This window comes from Ischnura elegans, chromosome X (genome assembly GCF_921293095.1).
Source record: "Ischnura elegans chromosome X, ioIscEleg1.1, whole genome shotgun sequence".
Classification (NCBI taxonomy): Eukaryota; Metazoa; Arthropoda; class Insecta; order Odonata; family Coenagrionidae; genus Ischnura; species Ischnura elegans.
The window spans coordinates 36586632-36605320 of record NC_060259.1 but is presented as its reverse complement, the minus strand read 5'-3'; the positions used below and the strand labels follow the sequence as shown (position 1 = coordinate 36605320).

The window sequence follows — 18689 nt, the reverse complement described above, 5'->3', positions numbered from 1 at the left end:
AGGTTGCGGCAAATAAAGGGAGCTGCTGTTATAGAAAATCAAACTCTCTAGGAATCAGAATGATATAGAGAAAAGAATAATTCACTCTCTCCATACCCCCAGAACATGGTTTTTTCTAGAATAGATGACAATACTCAGATAATATAACTTCTTCATTGAAGCAAAGGTAAACGCATAGTTTGATTAAGGATAAACAACAGGCCAAAAAAGTGGCCATAGCCACGGATCCAGATGGCCACTCAAAAGAAGGAGAATTTACAACACAGTTTCTATGAAAACTACAATTGGTACAACATATAGGGAAAAGTGGCTTCATCATGGTGGTGGCCACTAAATAGAGATAACCTTGGAGGAGGTTTAACTGTGCTTGGAAACTGTGCTATTAAAAGGAGAAACATAGGACAAAAGCATCTCATATGGTATGATATTCTTACAGAAAAATGCAGTTTAAAATGGCATTAGATTAATATTTTCAGCTGAAAAACTAGTACAAAATAATTTAACTTCATTTCTTAGATACTAAGATGATGAAATACCTAAACGAGCATACATTTAGTTGTAATCATAACAATACTCAACATAACCACATAGAATAACAAATGCCATGCCTCCATGGCCATAATAAGCAACAACAAAATTTTTCGAGAGGAAATAAAATATAACCTCAACAAAATTAAGAATAAAATGTGCATATGTTTACCCACGGCAATTAAAGTTCTACACTTAAATATATATTAGTAACATATTTCGTAAGAATTTTCAATTAATTAAATTGACTTCCATGATCTTGTTTGATAACATATTTCTAAACCCGTGAGGTAATCATAATATATAATGGAAAAAGGACAGCTGTGAAACCAATCAACAGGCCGTAGAGTGACATAAAAGCATAAATAAGATGCTTTCAAATGTACACAACCATTTTCACATTAATGAGCTGTGAACAGTGATTGAATAGCCAACCTTGCACATGATTAGGATATCATATATGACACATACAAAAAATATACATCTACCATAATTACAAACAGTTTATACATATATAATCCTACAGTAACTTATAAACTGTAACATGATCTGGCCTTAGAGGAATAGTCCTTCTAATGCATCAAAAACTTTCGAGTCAAAAAATATAAAATTAAAGGAAATTTGAAAAATTAAAGAAAACAGCTATCACTGCTTATTATAAACCCACGTAGATCCAACTTTGTGAAAGTACATTGATATGAATGGTGCACCAACTTGCTGGCGGTTCTTCTCCAGTATGCGCTGCTGATGCTCAATCTATAAAATAATTGAATCCAAACTAAAATTTTTGCTGCATAGATAGGAGAAAACATGTTCCACCATGTGACTCCTTGACCATTATACGACCAACCAATTTCTCTTTAGTGCACTCTTTTTAGAGACAACAGCTGACCAGCCCAAGGTGAAACGTTTCCTCTGAATTCTCACCATCTTAAGTAAGCAATAATTCACATAAAAAAGGGTGCCAAAGTAGCTTCATTAGCTACTGCACCAGGTGGGACTAAGAGTAATCCTGGCTTGAGTCAAGATCACAGCAAATGATCTTTTCTCAGTAGAATTTATGCAATTTGGTGAAAAGTATAAAAATCTGCCTGAAGCAGATGCATCAGAAGGTGATTTTGAGCTGTTAGTTGATTTTTTCACTAAATTTAGATTCCATTAAAAATTTAAATCTTAAATTCACATCTCAAAATAGGTGAGACTGCGCAATCGTATCGTTGATACTGGCTCAAAGCTCATTCAATTAAGCTCAAAGGTTAATTGTTTCAGACTAATATAATTGCACACTTTTGTCCAATCGTAATTATTTACGTTATGTCCTTAGAAATCCAGAGTATTACATAGAATGTCGAAAAGCCTGGATACCCAAGAAAAACCATTTTCATGGCACATAACTGCAAGGTGCATCCAAAAAAATATTTGCATTGCCATATGCCAGTAACTACGTAGTGGTGACCCAATGTTTATAGGACAAAAAATGCTTACAATTGTCTCCCCTACCACTGCCTGAAGTATTGTAGATTCCTTCTGAAACACCCCGTATGTTATTAAAGAGATTAAAGTTTCTTTTGCAGATCCAGTTAAGGGGTAGGTCACTAAAAGGTAGCCTGGATTTACATTGGCAATTTTTTTCTTACCTAATATCCATAAGAACTTAGAGGAATCTTGCTTCAATCATAAATTTTTGGAAATTGGTAGTACATAATTGGTTGCTGCTATCTCATAACAAAACAGTTCCTCATGCATAGCTGATTTTAGAAGATTTCCATAATGTACTCAACGCCTGATTTACAAAAGGTAAGCTGCGCAAAAAACTTTTATCAGTGTGAATCCAAGATCCTTCACTCAACTTTACCATATCCTATGGAAAAAAATTCATTCTTCAATGCATTGAGGGGAGAATATCTACTACGGATCCACACACATACTGTTTTTGGGATAGATAAATGGTGAAATGCAGATGAAAAATCTAAGCAATATGCTTGATGCGATCCATGGGTTCTGCAATTATTTCAAGCTTTTAAACAAGATTATTTTTTCTCCACCAAACTTGTGTCTCAAAAGCAAAGGTTAGCAATCACCTTTACCCAGTAAAAACTTGCTTGGTTACAGGAATGATTCAAGAGTAAGGTGAAAATTTCTCAGCCTGACAGTGAAAGACTGCGACTTTAAGTTAAAAAAAATGATTTCATTTTTCTACAAAATCATCCTCAACTTCAACACACTGGGTCCAACATATCTCCAACATTATTATTCCTTCCCGGAAGCAAGAGTCTGGAAGGTAATGAAAGTATCCATCGTCGGCCCTCTATACTTCTTCATTGGATCCAAAGCACTTCCCAGAAACAAATGCCTTCAATTTTGGGAATGATGGAAGTTTGAGGGTGTTAAATGAGGAGAATAAAGAGGACCTAACAAATCATACCCAAAATCACGCAGCTTTCCCATCACCAGCGCATTATTGTGTGTATTGTCATGGTGACAGATGGCTTTTTTCATCTTCAAGCCAGGCCTCTTCGCATGAATTTCAGCACCCACTTGGTCGAGAAAGTTGGAATAATATTCACCTGTAATTGTTCTGCCTTTTGCAGGTAATTAATCAGCAGGATCTCTTTTGAATCCAAAAAAAGGGTGACCATGACCTTACATACGGATGCGATAGACTTCACTTTCTTTGGTACTGAACCACCAGCTTCCGCCCAGTTTAAGGACTGCTGTTTCATATCTAGCATGTGGTGGTTGACTCATGACTTACCTATGATGAAAAATTGTTCGCATCCATATCGAATTGGTCCAAAATTGCTGCGAAAGTTTTTTGCGCATTTACTTTTGATCATTCAACAAATCTGCACCCATCTTGAGTACTGCTTTCGCATCGAGTAAGATTCTCCTCAGTCTATCTCCCGACATCCCTATGGCTTGTGCTTTCCAACTCACATTTTCTCAACTATCGTATAACACCATAGCATTCCCTTTTTCAACAGTTTCTTATATGGTTACAGTTTTAGGCCAGCTTTCACATGGATCATCTTTGAAGGATGTGATGCCATGTATAAATTCAGCTGCCTAGTTTTTAACGGTTGAAATGGGAGGAACAGAGTATCCATAAACTTTTGTCAACTTCAGATGACTTAGGTGTTCATCCAAAATGATGAATTTTATGATCTCACAACATTCAAGTTTAGCCATTTTAACGAAAAACTCAAAAGATGTTTATTACACAAATTAGTGCAAACAAAGTACCTGTGAGAAGAGGTTGAAACTTGTCATACAAACTACTGAGATGTGCACTCATGAAGAAAAAAAAAACGCTTTGCTGATTGAAGTGCCATCTCTGTATCAGGCTGAGAACTTTTCACCTAAACCTTGTAGATTCGATCTGAAATTCACATTCAGAGAGAAAATTTTCTAAAGGGATTGTGAGCAGGTGCATGAAATGTGCACAAGTGTTTAGAGTTGATTACCTGTATTTTTCTTAAAATTAACATTAGAATGGTTTATTACTTACATTCATTTTTATTGCAGTTGCCTTTTCAAACTCTTTATTCTTGATGGCTTGAGTCACATGGTGCCAGAGTTTTCTTGATTCATACTCCCCTTGCTTAGACAATTTCCTCAGTCTTTTTCGGACAATGGGAAGGCTTGCGATGTTGACTTCCTTAGTAGACCCCTATTTTTAAAAAAACGGCAATTGCATCATTAATATTTTGGTGAGAAAACTTAAGATTCACAGGAATTATTATGAAATATATATACATACAAACTTAGTTGATGAGCAAGGCTGAATGGTGCCAAGGCCCAAACTTAAAAAACATCTTCCAGCAAACCCAAACATGTTTACCAGTGAGTAAACTTACAAGCTTTAGAAACACTCTACACTCAATATTCAACATATTGACAGTAAATCCGTCATTAACATGGTCATTTAGAATTAGAGACCAATAGCAATTAAAATATGCAACCCTTTTGTCCTTGCAAGGTCATGAGTGAAAAAATTAATGGTACTAGCTTGACAGCTAGTCTATCAGATAAATAATGGACTGACAATTCTAAATAATAATCATAAAAAACACTAATATCAAACATTTTGAATGAAGGGACTAGTACTCCTTAACAATAGCAGGAATTTAGTTCAGTGAAAAATTTAACCACAGATTGAATACAAATTTGAGAATTTCAACTATGACACTGAAGAGAAAAACATTGAACTATGCCTATACAATGACCAATAAAAATGCGCACATACACGCACATTAGTCATTGTTTAAAAGTACACTAGATTGAAATTTATAAGCAGTTATATCAAATTGTCAGTTACGTTGATAATGATTCGGTAAGTCAAAAGATTGCCAAAGGCTGGGTAATTAGAAGCAAAATTGAAGTGAAACATTTTCCACAAGCTTGGAGACAAATTTGAAAGGGAGAAGTTTGTGAATACTGCAATGGTTGCCCAATGGAAAACAGGCTACAGAAGAATGGTGGAAATGTAGGATTAACATGAACAGCTAAGTATAAAAAGTTACCTCACAAAATCTTGTTACAAGAGAAAAGATAAAAACAGGAAACTTAATAGGTATATTCTGAGATACATATGCACAAATTTTCAGTACTGATAGAAGCATACATTGAAATTACAAAGAAAGAATAGTTTAATTGGTACCCCAAACTTTAAAAATATGACAGAAGATGTTTTGGCAGTAAGGTGATACAAAAACTAAAAAAAAACTGGAATGTAACCAAAATGTAACTAGGATACTGATGAACGCGATGATGAAGCTTACTAGGTTGCAGCACTAGGACATCTTTCATGTATTTCATTTACTGGGGCACAAAAATAAGTTGATAAAAGTAATAAATATTAAGGAACATGACAATGTCTCATAAGAAGCCACAGCCATGATTTCCTCTACGCTTGCACTCACATTCTGGTAGACGATCTCAATGTTCTTGTTCCACTCCCCATTAAGTTTACAAATTATTGCTCCATTGCTGTCCTTGACTTCTCCAGACACTTGGTTTGCTTTACCACCATAGTAGCTCTGAAAAAATGTAAATGATGCAGCCTTTGATACAAGATCCATGGTCTTACAAAGGGAAAATAGCGGATGAAATTAAGTTTACAACCCTCAAAATGATGTGAAAGAAAGAATGATTCAAGATTTAGACGCATTTTCACTTCTTCGTTAATTGCCCATGGTAGAATTAAATGCTATCCAAGTCAACACTAAAATGTATGATTGCAGTGAGTAGGGAAAAATTTAGTATTTTGCAATATTTTACGTGCGGTAGTGCTTTTCTAAATGAACAAAGATTCAAAGAGCCAGCCAGCTCACACTGATGCAGATATAAAATGGTTTCAATCCATAAAAATTTTTCTGAACAGGAAGCTATTGAGTTTCACATTAGTTGGTTGCGCTCTGGATTAAGTAAAAGATCACTTTGTTTAGATAAAAGTTTATATGTCCTTAAAGGAATAAATTGATACATATAAATATTAAAGGCATGTTCACAGGAAAGTATAGAGATCATACCTTCGTATGGAATACAACTGAAGCCGAAAAACCACTGGCGGAACAATTTATGTTAACCTTCCCTCCAAGCTCTATCCATGGAATGGATATAATGGACCGAGCATAAGCTGACGGTAAGTTAAAATTGTATTCTTCATTGTATGAGGTAACAGCAAGCTTGAAGTCTCCATTAAAGTTCACTCCAACTGACATGCCAGAGAAGTTCGATTTGGTGCATAAAGATGCAGTCAAGTACAATTCCTTTTCCGGGCATTCTACATAAAGGGCTGACACTAGAATATAAAATTTCCTGTTGTTTCATTTTATTTTACTAACCTTAAAGCTATTTATTAAGTACTTCAGTAGTATTTTGAACAGTATGGCATGAAAGGATAACTCTAAACTTTATCCCTCCAGAAGTATAATTTTTCTTGCCTATGGAGTAGAGACAACTTTGTTTTTAATTTGGGTAAAGTGGGTTAGGTCAGCTCATGCACTGTCCTGGATGAAAAAGTGAAAGTAGCTACCATAAATCATCATAGAAAGAAACTTTGTTAATATTACAGAAATGTGCCTAGCAAAAGGATTAGTTGTAGAATATATGGGATACTCGGAACAAGAAATTAGAAAGGCTTTTAAAGTATTCAGCATATAGAAGTCATGGGATATACAGTAAAAAGACAACCTTGTAACATCCAAAAAACCATAAATTGCACATCTGGAGGGTTAACACGAATGTTTAACAGACTAACTATACCTGGAGGGTGATGAGACACTTGCTCTGCCTTGAAGGTCACGATAATATCCCTTTTATCACCTGTTTCATTGATATCAGGAACCTTCCAACAGCATCTAAATGTTTCCCCTAAAACAGGGTTATAAGGTTTTTTGGCATAGGAATGCTTTCGACCAGCATGAAAACAAGTCAAGTACCATTCCAAAAATGCTGACATTCTCTTTTCAGGAGTTTCCTCATCAGCAATTCTGAAATTAAGAATGGAATACTGGTACATATTTACGAATATCACATGCATTTCACCATCATAAAATGAAATTCTGATTGACATAAAAAATGTAACTTGTAGTCTCTCACATTTTTTCTGGAATTTAATGCATCAAAAATGATTCATTTTATCTGACTACATAATTAGAACCATTAATCATAGACATTGATATTTTACCAATGCAAATATACTAGTAAATGAAAATAATTCCAATATAATGATGATGATACATGGTTTAAATAACAGTAGATTATCCTTCATCCATAGGAAAATCAGAACAATAACTAGGTATTATTGCTAGTCCAAAATGGTCTTGAGGGAAGAATTTTAATGTTTATATTTTACATGTGTCAAAAATATACATAGTCCGAAAATGCCATTGAGATGAAGTTTAATTCTTGACCTAGACTAAAACCATCTTCAGGGCCGGCCTTAGGGCGGGGGCGACCGCCCCGTGTTCGTGAAAAAAAAATTAAAATACGATATCAGACTTCGTAATTAGTCGTAGTCGTAATTAGTCGTAGTCGTAGTAGTAATTAGTCGTAGTCGTAATTAATCGTAGATACGATAGTTTTGAAAACGCAATTTCAACTATTACTGTATTGTTAAGTCCGTGCTAGACAAAAAATAATATTATGAAAAAGGAATAATAATGCAGTATTTTTATTAATTAATTACCATTTTGACCTGCATGTGAAATTAAAACTATCTTTTTTCAGTTTACAGTAATTGCTTTAGGCTAACAACTAATTAACTTTCATAATCTAACTTATAAAAATACATACCTATTGAAAAAGCGTGCTTTTAATGTTTATTTTACGTTATAATTTTATGAATAAATATAATTATAAATGTTATTTGTATTATACTATTTTGAACTCAACTGCGTGATGGTATCATAACGGCATAATTACGAAGTCTGAATTTGGGAGGGGAACACATACTTAGCCAGAGAGTGGAAGGGATTCAAAATGCTTGAGTTGGGGTATAGAGTTTAATATTGTAAGTGAAGGGCCCCGCACTGAAGGTTCGCCCCTAGCCCCGCACCTGCTAGGGCCGGCCCTGACCATCTTCCCCCATTTCAAACTATGCGCTCTGGCCATTTATTTTACAAATACTTCACCAGTTAATACCCAACAATGATAATATATTCCTTTAACTAAGCAGTTGAACAGTTCACCCCAAGTATGTTTTATAGACTTCCCTAACAGTCCACTGAAAATACAGGGTTTGTCCCAAAAGTAATGAGCTTCATTTTTTTTTGCAAGGCGACTGTACAACGCCACCTGTGCGACTGGTTGGAAGTGGTGGAAGGGACTCTAAGCTTGTCAGCAACACCTCTTTCAGTTGCATACGAGCTTTCAGAACGGTAGGACTTCATTTTTAGTAAACCTCCGCGCAGTGCCTCGTCGTGGTTAGGATGGAGAGAAATTCGGAGCAACGCTATGCGATAAAGTTTTGCGTCAAACTTCAAATGACGGCGAAGGATACATTTTATTCGCTCAATGAGGCCTTCAAGGATGATTGCTTGTCGTACTCGCAGGTAAAAAAGTGGCCCAAGTCGTTCAAGGAAGGCCGGGAAGAAGTGGCCGATGAGGCCCGTTCTGGGCGTCCATCAACATCGCGAACGGACGATAATGACACTCGTGTGAGAGATTTGCTGAACAAAGACCACCGAATGAGTGTTCGTTTGATGGTAGAACAATTAAATTTGCCGAAAACAGATGTTCATCGAATTGTTCACAGAGTTTCTCGCGTCCGGCCAGAGATCCGGTCGTCATGGAGACTCCACCATGACAACGCGCCGAGTCACACCGCCTTCGTAGTCAACTCCTATCTGACCCGGATCGGTGTTTCAACGGTGCCACAGCCCCCCTATAACCCCGGCAGACTTCTTCTTGTTTCCTAGGGTAAAAAGGGAGCTGAAAGGAAAGCATCTGGAGACCCTAGACAACATTTAAAAAACCACGACGAGGTGCCTTAACAGCATTCAGCAAAGCGAGTTCCAGAGGGCCTACAATGCATGGAAAACACGTTGGCAAAGGCGTATAGATGCGGGAGGAGACTATTTTGAAGTTTATTAAGTTATATTATATGTTTGATCAATAAATCTATTTTTTTGAAAAAAGGCTCATTACTTTTGGGACAAACCCTGTACATCTCTTCATTTTTCAAATTTCATCACTTTCACAATAAAACCTCTTACTATCAGAGTTGGAGGAATTTTTGCTTTCATTTGCACACATGCCATTAGCATGCGACATAGGTACACATCGCAGAGAAGCTTTCCACTAAAGTCCATATGGTTAAATGTTGATATGTCCAGGAAAAAATGCACGGAGGGCCCCAAAGAAAATAGATGAAGGGCATAAATTCAACCACGCTAGCAACTATCAACAATGGCATCAAAAGAAGACCTGGTGATATGGATTATTTGTCTAAACTAGTGGCTTTCTTTACTTGCTAATATTACCTCTGAAATTTAAAGAATGTTTTACCCATGAAACTCTGCCACTAAAAAATTCCTTTTCTATAAACTAAAATGGTGCTTCATCCCCAAATAAATGCATACCGAACAAACAAAGCAGGGTGGTTAAAGCAGTCAGCAAGCAGTTCAAGAAGAGATCGTCCTTCCAAAATGAAAGTTGGCAAGTTGACATTAGTTAAATCCATACCACGCTTCATGTGTGATAAAATTTGGAGGATTACAGCTTTATTTTCTTCTAAATGAAAGTCTTCAATTTCACTTGACTCATCATCAGTGACATATTCATCTATGCCATTATTGCCTGAAATAAGAAAAAAATATTAACTCCAGTATTTATAGCACTAACATAACATGAAAAATTTATTTAAACATCAAAATTTCCAGCATAACAGTACAAAACTGGCAGAGGTATGGTAGCTGTCGTCATTAAGAGCAAAAGAAGCAAGGGAATTCCCAATTCAAATAGGCCAAGGTCTCTACACATCTTACAGAAGAGTAAAAATCAAATAACCAAAGGAATGGCATGCATTCTAAGGATGCAAAGGACTGAACTATATTAGAGCGAAAGCTGAAAATTTTCTATGATTTGGCAGAGGGGTTACAAACAGTAGGCACAGATAAAGCAATAGAGACGGTTATCTTCAGGGATTTAAATATCCAAATCAGATAAATTTAGTGGACTAAAAAAAAACTATAAAAAAAGGTTTTAAGGATCTGAAATAAAATGTTAGAGAAGAATGATGAAGATAAATAGATCATGTGAGTAATGAGCAAGTTTCAAGGAGAGAAGTACCTATTTTGAAAACCTTGGGTAGACAGGATAACTCACTTGGCCAAATCATGAGACATGATGATCGGATGAAAATTATTGTTGCATGATAGGTGGAATGAAAGAATGGCAGAGGAACGCCTCGGAAGAAACACACAGGTGATGAAGGATGTACAGTTGTATGTAGTGGAAGTGTCACGCAAGTGTTGAAAGATTATCTCAAATGAAAAATAAGGGGAGAGCTGCTTCTGACCAATCTTTGGATTGATGACTGATGATGCTGAAAATTAAACTATACTAGATAAGGTGAAGTATAAAATAATGAGTTTAGCACTAAAATGATATGCTAATTACAACACAATCAGTTTTCCATCACAGATATGTATTTTAAAGTCTTCATTCAGCCTCCCTTGATTTAGAATGAAATTATAATGGGTGCTTTCCAATTGCGTATCTGCACTAATCTGTTTTAAACTGTTTAGCTCAGAGCGTGATCCAATCGCAGCTGTGACGTCATCTGCGATAAACAGATGGAAACACATCCTGCAACGTGGTTCGTCTGCACTAGTAGACAAAACTTGTGATGACAGGAAAATATATTGCTGACGGAAAATGAATTCCACCATCTTAAAGATAAATATGATCATTTGAGAATAATAAATATTAGAACAAAAGATGATAGCAAGAGGAGGCTACTAGATTTTCTCGACTAATTGTCCTCATTAAAAAAAATTAGGAATGGAAAATATAAGCTGAACCAAAATGTTACATTGCTTAGCTTCTAAGCAGATTTATTTCATTAACTTACATGGATACCCTATTAGCTGGGCAGACAGTATTTACTACTGCTACTTCTAGGTAGGCAGTATTATAGACAAAATTTCCTTTAACGTTCACATGGCATTATTTTTATTCCATTAATTGTAATTCATTCCTGCAAAATTACTATAGAATTGGCAGATTTCTTATCTGGTGCAAACATTTTACGGCTTTACCTGCGTGATGTGAATGTAAGTTGTACACGTATCTCAATCCAGAAATGTGGAATTAAGTTTACCAGCTGGCACTGTAGCAGTACGGGAGAGGTAATTATTAAGTAGCGATGATTCCATTATTTTCTTTCAATTAACACTCACTAGTGCATTTACTAAATACAAAATGAAATAGACGAACAATTATGATCCTTCTTCATACTATGTTGTTAAGGTCAGGTCAGATGCGACAGGTCATTTGAACAGTCAACTTTTGCCGTCATTTGGTCCGCCATTTGTAAACACAGCAGCGCAGATGCATTCCAATCCTCTGTTTCAGTGAGCGCTACAGTAGACTCTCGTCAATAGGAACAACGTTATTACCAAGTCATTATTACAAAGAAATTAGTTTGTCCCGACAAAAAGGCCCATCCAATCCATAGGGAAAGAAACGTTATTACAAAATTTTCGTCATTATGAAATTACGAACATCAGTCCCGGTCCCGGCGATTACAAAATGAACGTTATTGCGAAGTTCCACGAGAAAGCAATGGCAATTAGGTGGATGTACACAATGCTACGTTATCATCATTGATCTGCACCTAATTTCTCTTCTTGTTCTCTGCCCATGAGTGTCAATTTTGGTTCTTTCTTCAGCAGGATATACGTTCCGTATCCTTTATGCTGTGATTATCGAATAACGTTCACTTCAAGTGCACACAACATCATATAATAAGCTTCATTCCTGGGGAATTATGGTGACCCAATCATTAACGCTCGTACATTGGACGTACAGTTAGTCCTCTTCCTAAACATTGGATTTATGAACTTACAGAGATACGAACATTCGAAAAATTCAAGCGCGCCCGAAATTTCAAATTTGACGTCTTTGGAGTTTGCCGATGCGACACGATGTGGCGTAGAGGAACTTGCACTTTGGGCATAATCTGAACTAAGTATCATTTAATCCGGCGTGAAGTTAGGAACTGTTCAGCATTTCGTCCATTCTATCTTCCCGCAGAAAGTGATTTTTTTCAGCCCCATCTACGTTGCAAGCTAGATCAGTTCGTCACAATCGCGAGTTAACCCTTTCGCACCAGATCTTCAATGAGGGAAATTCTTCCTCGTTATGAGTCTCTTGAAAATTTTCTTTCCCCCCATGTACGAAGCTTCCTCACATCGACAGAAGGCAGTGGTTCCCTCCCTAACCATTTTTGGACCCAACTCAGCGGGGCGCAGATCCCTTTCCTCTGCTTCTGTCCCAGACCGTCAAAGGATTAAAAGCTCCTTCACAGCGCAAGTCCGCGGTCAACTGACTGAAATATTAATGTTCAATAAATAAAAATATTTTTTGGTCATATCGATTTTTTTTACATTCAAAATGAATTTTGTTATCGAGCGTGCAGAAATTTAAAACTAAGTTCTAACGTTCATTATGACGGATTTAGTATATTTACTAGTTGTTCTATAACTCTGTTGATATTAACGTTAGAATTGCATTTGAAATTTCCATGTGGTCAGCAAAAAAGATGAATTCATTACTAGCATTGCATTTCAAAAGTAATCAACAAATATTTTTTTGGAAAAAACACTGCAAATAACAATAGTTGAGCGTGTGGAGAGGATATGAAAGGGTCGACCTGAGCGGCCGAAGAAGGGACTGAGCTCCCGCTAAGCCGGATCTCAAGGGGCGACCACATCCATGGGTCTATTGTGTCTGCCACGGTCACTTTTTTTCGACCTGTGCTGCACAAAAGCAGCATTTGTTGGTTAGGGTGGGATAATTCACACCGCACAGGTGCACAATTCATTGTTAAGGGAAGAAAATCCTCGCTGCACAGGTGTGGTATTCAGCGCGAAAGGGCTAACGTGCGATTGTGATGCAGTGTTGCATTCTGCAGGATAACCACTCTCTTCGATGCCTTGAATAGGTTTATCAACTTACAAGTAGGGTCTCGTAACGCATCTTCTTCGGTTATTGAGGACTTGCGCATGATTTAATAGCATATATTATACTCTTGACTCTGAAGATTATAAGTGCGGGAGATTGAAGAGATAAGAAATTTTGACAGAGTATGTTTTTTTCCCCCCTATGATTCCTAAAAGAAACGTTCATACGAACTTTGTTATTACGAATCTCTGGTTTTTCGGTCCCGTGTAACTTCGTAATAACGAGAGTCTACTGTATTGTGTTTCAACCTGTTGCAATGTGAGCTAATCTGCGCAAGGTGATTGGAAAGCACTCAATAGTGTGCCCTTTTTGGAATTCCATTCATTAAAACAGTAACTTATACAATCCACTATGGTCAAAGAAAAAACTTGCATAATCCAGATTTCAATCCTTGAGCATCATTGTAAGGTGCTATATTAAAAATGGAACATATAATGTTTAAAAGATAGCACCTGATGATAATGCTCCATCATTGAAATCCAGATTGTGCAAGTTTTTTCTTCGACCACTCTGGATTGTAAAAGTTACTGTTGTAGTAACTCCCTTGATTTCCCAACTCTGTCATGCTCACTGAACCATTTACTGAGACTCGGAAGTCCCACAGAAGTGCACACAAGACTAGGCTTCAGAGGCTCATAGGCCTGGGATGCTGTGTTGCATGCTAGCACGGGGCAACACAATTGTCATTCTACCATTTGGAATTTATCAGCAGTCAAAATTCTAAGCCTTCAAAATACTTTAATGCGACATGCTGGTTGGAAATTTATCCTGAAATTACACCTTTCTTGATACATAAAATTGGCAATGAAGCTCACATACATGTTATGTACATATTTTACTGAATTTATGTTATATATTCTCAATTTCCCCGATTACCTTTGTTTCCCCAATCGAAATGGGTGGAGGTGTCATTAGGAAATTATTTCAGAGAGTTAGTTGAAGGTTTATGTTTTTGAAATGAAATATTAAATAACTGGAAAATGCCTGACATGGTTTGTTTCATTTAACACCATGACACAATTTAGCCTCAAGCATGTTTATGGTTTTAACCTCTGAGCTCAGGGAAAATGCTGAAATAAAAAAATAAAGAGAAGTCATGAGTGCTACAAAAGGAATATTTGAAGAATGGAATAGAATTGTATATATTGTTAGAATGAAAAATATCGAGGGTTTTGAATTTTTTTTAAATTGACAGTCTGTCATCAAATTTGTGACCTAAGCCATGACGAACAATGGGAGGTCAATGAATTCAACACCTCCAAAAATGTACCTCCTCCTCTAAAAAAACTCCTGGTCTGGCTATGCCTCATTTTGGTGGTGTTTTTGACATAGAGAGATTACATTATTTGCATATCTGATATGATTCAATGATTGCCTCAAATGCAACACAAGCACATGGAAAGAAAATAGCAGATCTTTAAAAGCTAAGTGGAGAGAATGTAAAAAAAAATCTTAGATTCATTCACAGCTATCTATCCATTAAGGTAGGTATTCATGAAATTCATGCTACCATACACATAATATTTCACATAAAGATGTAAACAATTACTTTGCACACATTCATTTATCTAATCCCTAAAGCTAGTTCTAGTCCCCTTCCTTGGCCACCCAACCTTCTCCCTCCTATTATTTACAGACTTTGGATTCTCAATGCCTCTAAGTATCTCCTCTGTATACTTCCCCAGTCTTGTCATTATCTCTTCCAAAAGTTTCCAATCCTCATTTCTTGACCCGGAAGACGAAAGCCGCCAATTTTCATCGCAGATTTTCCTATGCAGGCGAACGAATGCCAAAAATATACGTTTCCTCGCTCTTCCCCTTTTATGACGGTCGCAAGTTTGCGAAGTCTTAGTTTCAGGACCTTCCAAACCGGGGCTTAGCCTTGAAACCTGGGAGCAGGTACCCGGACCCCTTGTCTTATATCGCCCCTCTTTGTGGTACAGGATCGTGGTCATTCAATTGTTCATTCAGTCAGTTTTCAAGATAAATATTTGTTCCTTTCTCAAAAAATATAAACTAACAGTTCAATTCTTTGTACATATTTTGAGTAGAATTTACAATTTTTAAACAAAATTTTATGATAAATATTAACTTATATCTTGATTTCAGTAAACATCAACATGGAAATTGTTGATTCATTAAATCTGCTAATATTGATGGCAGAGCTTCGTTCAAAATTTGACAATTCTCAGAATAATATGAGGAAAAGGGTAGTTTCCTTCATCAAAGAAAATGAAAGGCATTGATTTCGATTCGTTACCTACCATTAGTGAATACATAATAAACAAATTATTTGGTTTTAGAAATCCCAGTTTACACGAATGTTAATGGTCAATTTTAACCGCACTTGAAAAAGGTCAGATTGGCAGCCATGCGAAGCCACCACACGTGACCTCACAGGGACCTAGATGCTATACGAGTAGTCAGGAGTTTTTCATTGCCTGAGAATACCAATGCATGCATGGGGCCCAGAGATCAAGGAAACATCTCTTAATAACCACCTATTAAAAATACCGGAAAGTTTCCTTCGTTGATAGGGTATTAATAATCCTTATTTAAGCCAAGTGCTACCTGCTAAATGGGTACTCTACTCCCTGCTAGCAGCCTGCATCATAGCAGCGCTCATAGCCTTGCACCAAGGCCGCCTCACTTGGCAGCAGCCGGAACCAGAATGATGTTACACAGGCTTTTACCAGCATTCATACTTGGCCATTGCGTTTTCGTGTGCTTGAAAATTTTCAATTTTCTTTTAATAGGGGAAAATAGATATCGTAATTTAAAAATTTTAAAGCGTGAAATATGCACTCCAGGAGTAATAATCTTTCGATTTAGGCAATAAAAAAATAAAAGGAAACCAACCTATCGAATTCCAAGCCTGCAATTTATGTGCAAGCAACAATTATCCATATAGCTAATTCATATACATAAAGCATGAGTTGACCGCGAACCAATACCATTGGTAGCGTTATAAACCTGGAAAGGAGGGAGCCCAACTACCCTCGGTGTCCAAGATAATGCGGAATCCCTGCTGGGAATGGTCAAAAAAAGGTTGGTGATGAAAGTGCGTGATTATCTGCGAGACCATTCTTAACAAATGTCCTGCAAAAATGCTCCGTATAGAGGGGACAGAAGAGTCTCTTGGAGCTCAGTCCAGCAGTCATGCTAAGGAGAGAACTCCACCATCTCATTGGGTTAAGAGCCTAAATAAAAAAAAATCTTCTGAACATCGCCCAAATTCCCTTACAAGTGGATCTAACCTATCATTTCAGTTCCTTTTTAAATCCATCAAGGTTGAGTTGATGTCTTTACGCAAGCATACACTATGCCTACCAGCCAAGCTGAGATCCGTCTGGCCGACTCACCCAAGATTGGTTAATAAAGTGATCTGACTAGACCAGTTTGAAATCAGGTCCAGTGAGCTCACTCTAGAAAACAGCCAGAAATTTTGGCTTGGGCCGACTGGGGCCAGTCACATGAGTAGTAAGCACATAGTAGATGATCTAGCTCTACTGTGCGTAACAATTTTTCTTTGTCATCCAAAGACCACTTTCTTTCTCAAAGGCATTGTTTTTTGAGGGGGAATCACCCATGGTATGCTGTTTGACATCTAAAGAGAGGTAAAAATGTTCCAAGGCAACTTTGCTCATTTGATACTTACTTATTTAATCTTTTTTTGATAGCAACTATAACTTCCCACCAAGGACCACTTATGATTCTGTCATTCTCATCCTTAACTCCAACAAAAATCACACGATGAATCTTCTATTTTTATGTATATTTAGATAGAATACGACCAAGTGAGTTCCCTAACTGTGAGAAATATTCTCTGCCAGTGTTGCCTTTACTTTCGATTCTCTATAATCAGATATCAGTTTAAACATGCCATTAACAGTGTCTGGCTTTGATGATAAAACATTGATGTATTGACTCAAATGACATATTAGAAACTATATCAACTAGACTTGATAAAGAGATGTACTGTGAAATGTAAGCACACAGGAGGGAAACAGGTGAAGATCAATATGTCAAATGTATGTTGAGAACGCAATGCACTGAGTCACCTCACTTCCTCTTTTCAGATTGATCTGAACTCAGGCCGATCTCAGTTAAATTGGAAAAATGTAATGATTGAGAAAAATCAGTTTAAATATAGCTATGTAATGAGTAAAATACAACTGTGATAATGCTAGGTGATTAGAACATGAGATGGCATGAAATGTTCAAAAAAAGTTTTTGAACTCAACAATTGAAATTGCTGTGTTTCAAGCAATAGGGAATGCCCAAGGTTACTTAGCATTCACAGCCCGTAAGGGATAATGATGAGAGACATTTATCAAAACTTTTAATTTCTTTTTCTCTTAATCACTTTTGAGCTGATGATCCTAATCTGAGATTTATCAACAATATTCTACAAAGCAAAAAGTGAAAAAAACTGGTCATTTTTTACTTTTATGTTCGTAACTTTGAACATTTTGCTTTAAATATATGACTTCTCAAATTAAAACTTAAGTACAAAGAATAGGCAATAAAAATTGGTACCTGAAAGTCTTTTTCCAACAAACCATTATTTGCATGGCTTTGCATTCCAGCCATTATGTAGTGCTGAACTTCAGTTGCATTCCACACACATTCAAACACATATTCAGATTACCATTAGATGGCATACAGATCTAATGCTAATATTTGGATCGCTGACAATGCATATGTACCACTTTTCTAGCTCATGAAAGTAGGGAAGCACCGTTGGGAAGGAAGTGAAGAAAAGTATGATATGAGCACTTACATAAAAACTGAAAATGTTTGCCCTTCGTACTTGTAAAATTTTGCAGTAATGAAGCTTCGCTTTCCTGTTAAGGTTCAGCAGCATTTTAAAGCACCTGTTCTTTGAAATTTTTAATGACTATTTCTCCATTTTCTGTAGCCAGATGTACTAGCTAACGTAAGAATGTCAGCCTGATCATAAATTATTCATTTTACCGCAAATCAAACAATGCTGTCTGCTTTCAATGCCATAAAATAGAGCATCCAAATTCTGCTCAAGCCACCGAGCGAAGGACTATACTTGACAGTGTAAATGAGAATTCACCATGAAACTAGCACTAAGGACAACTAAGTCTCCAATGAAAATAGCATTTAAGTAGAAATATACTCAAAATAATGAGTGATACCAAATTCAAGACATAGTAAAAATAAATTCGTGCCTCAAAATACCTGAAGAAGTTTGACCAACAGCACTCACTATGCTAAAAAATTACAATGCACCCTTTGAAAAAAAAAAAATTGCAACATCAGCCCACTATATTCATCTTAATCCAAGACTATATTTTTCTTTTTAATTTCAACAGTGGAGAGCAAGACTCATTCCAGATTTTAATCTGAGGAAAATTGTATGCTCAAGCAAAGTTATGAAATGCATTGTGGATGCTAAGTAAAACCCAAGTGGTTTAATTCAAATGGTACCCTCAAAC

General features: G+C 36.5%; 1 protein-coding gene across 2 annotated transcripts in view; it reads right to left on the bottom strand.

The window, feature by feature from the left end:
* Positions 1–446: 446 nt before the first annotated feature.
* The window catches only part of LOC124171803 (oxysterol-binding protein-related protein 11-like), a 40524-nt gene continuing 22281 nt past the window's right edge, over positions 447–18689 (bottom strand). For both annotated transcript variants that reach the window (XM_046551123.1, XM_046551124.1), the window contains exons 7-12: positions 9615–9831; positions 6796–7022; positions 6060–6331; positions 5451–5567; positions 4037–4198; positions 447–1284 (exon numbers count right to left, since the gene is read on the bottom strand). In XM_046551123.1, coding sequence (XP_046407079.1) covers positions 1174–1284; positions 4037–4198; positions 5451–5567; positions 6060–6331; positions 6796–7022; positions 9615–9831 — 1106 coding nt within the window. In that variant the 3' untranslated portion in view covers positions 447–1173. The remainder of the gene's footprint in view (positions 1285–4036; positions 4199–5450; positions 5568–6059; positions 6332–6795; positions 7023–9614; positions 9832–18689) is intronic.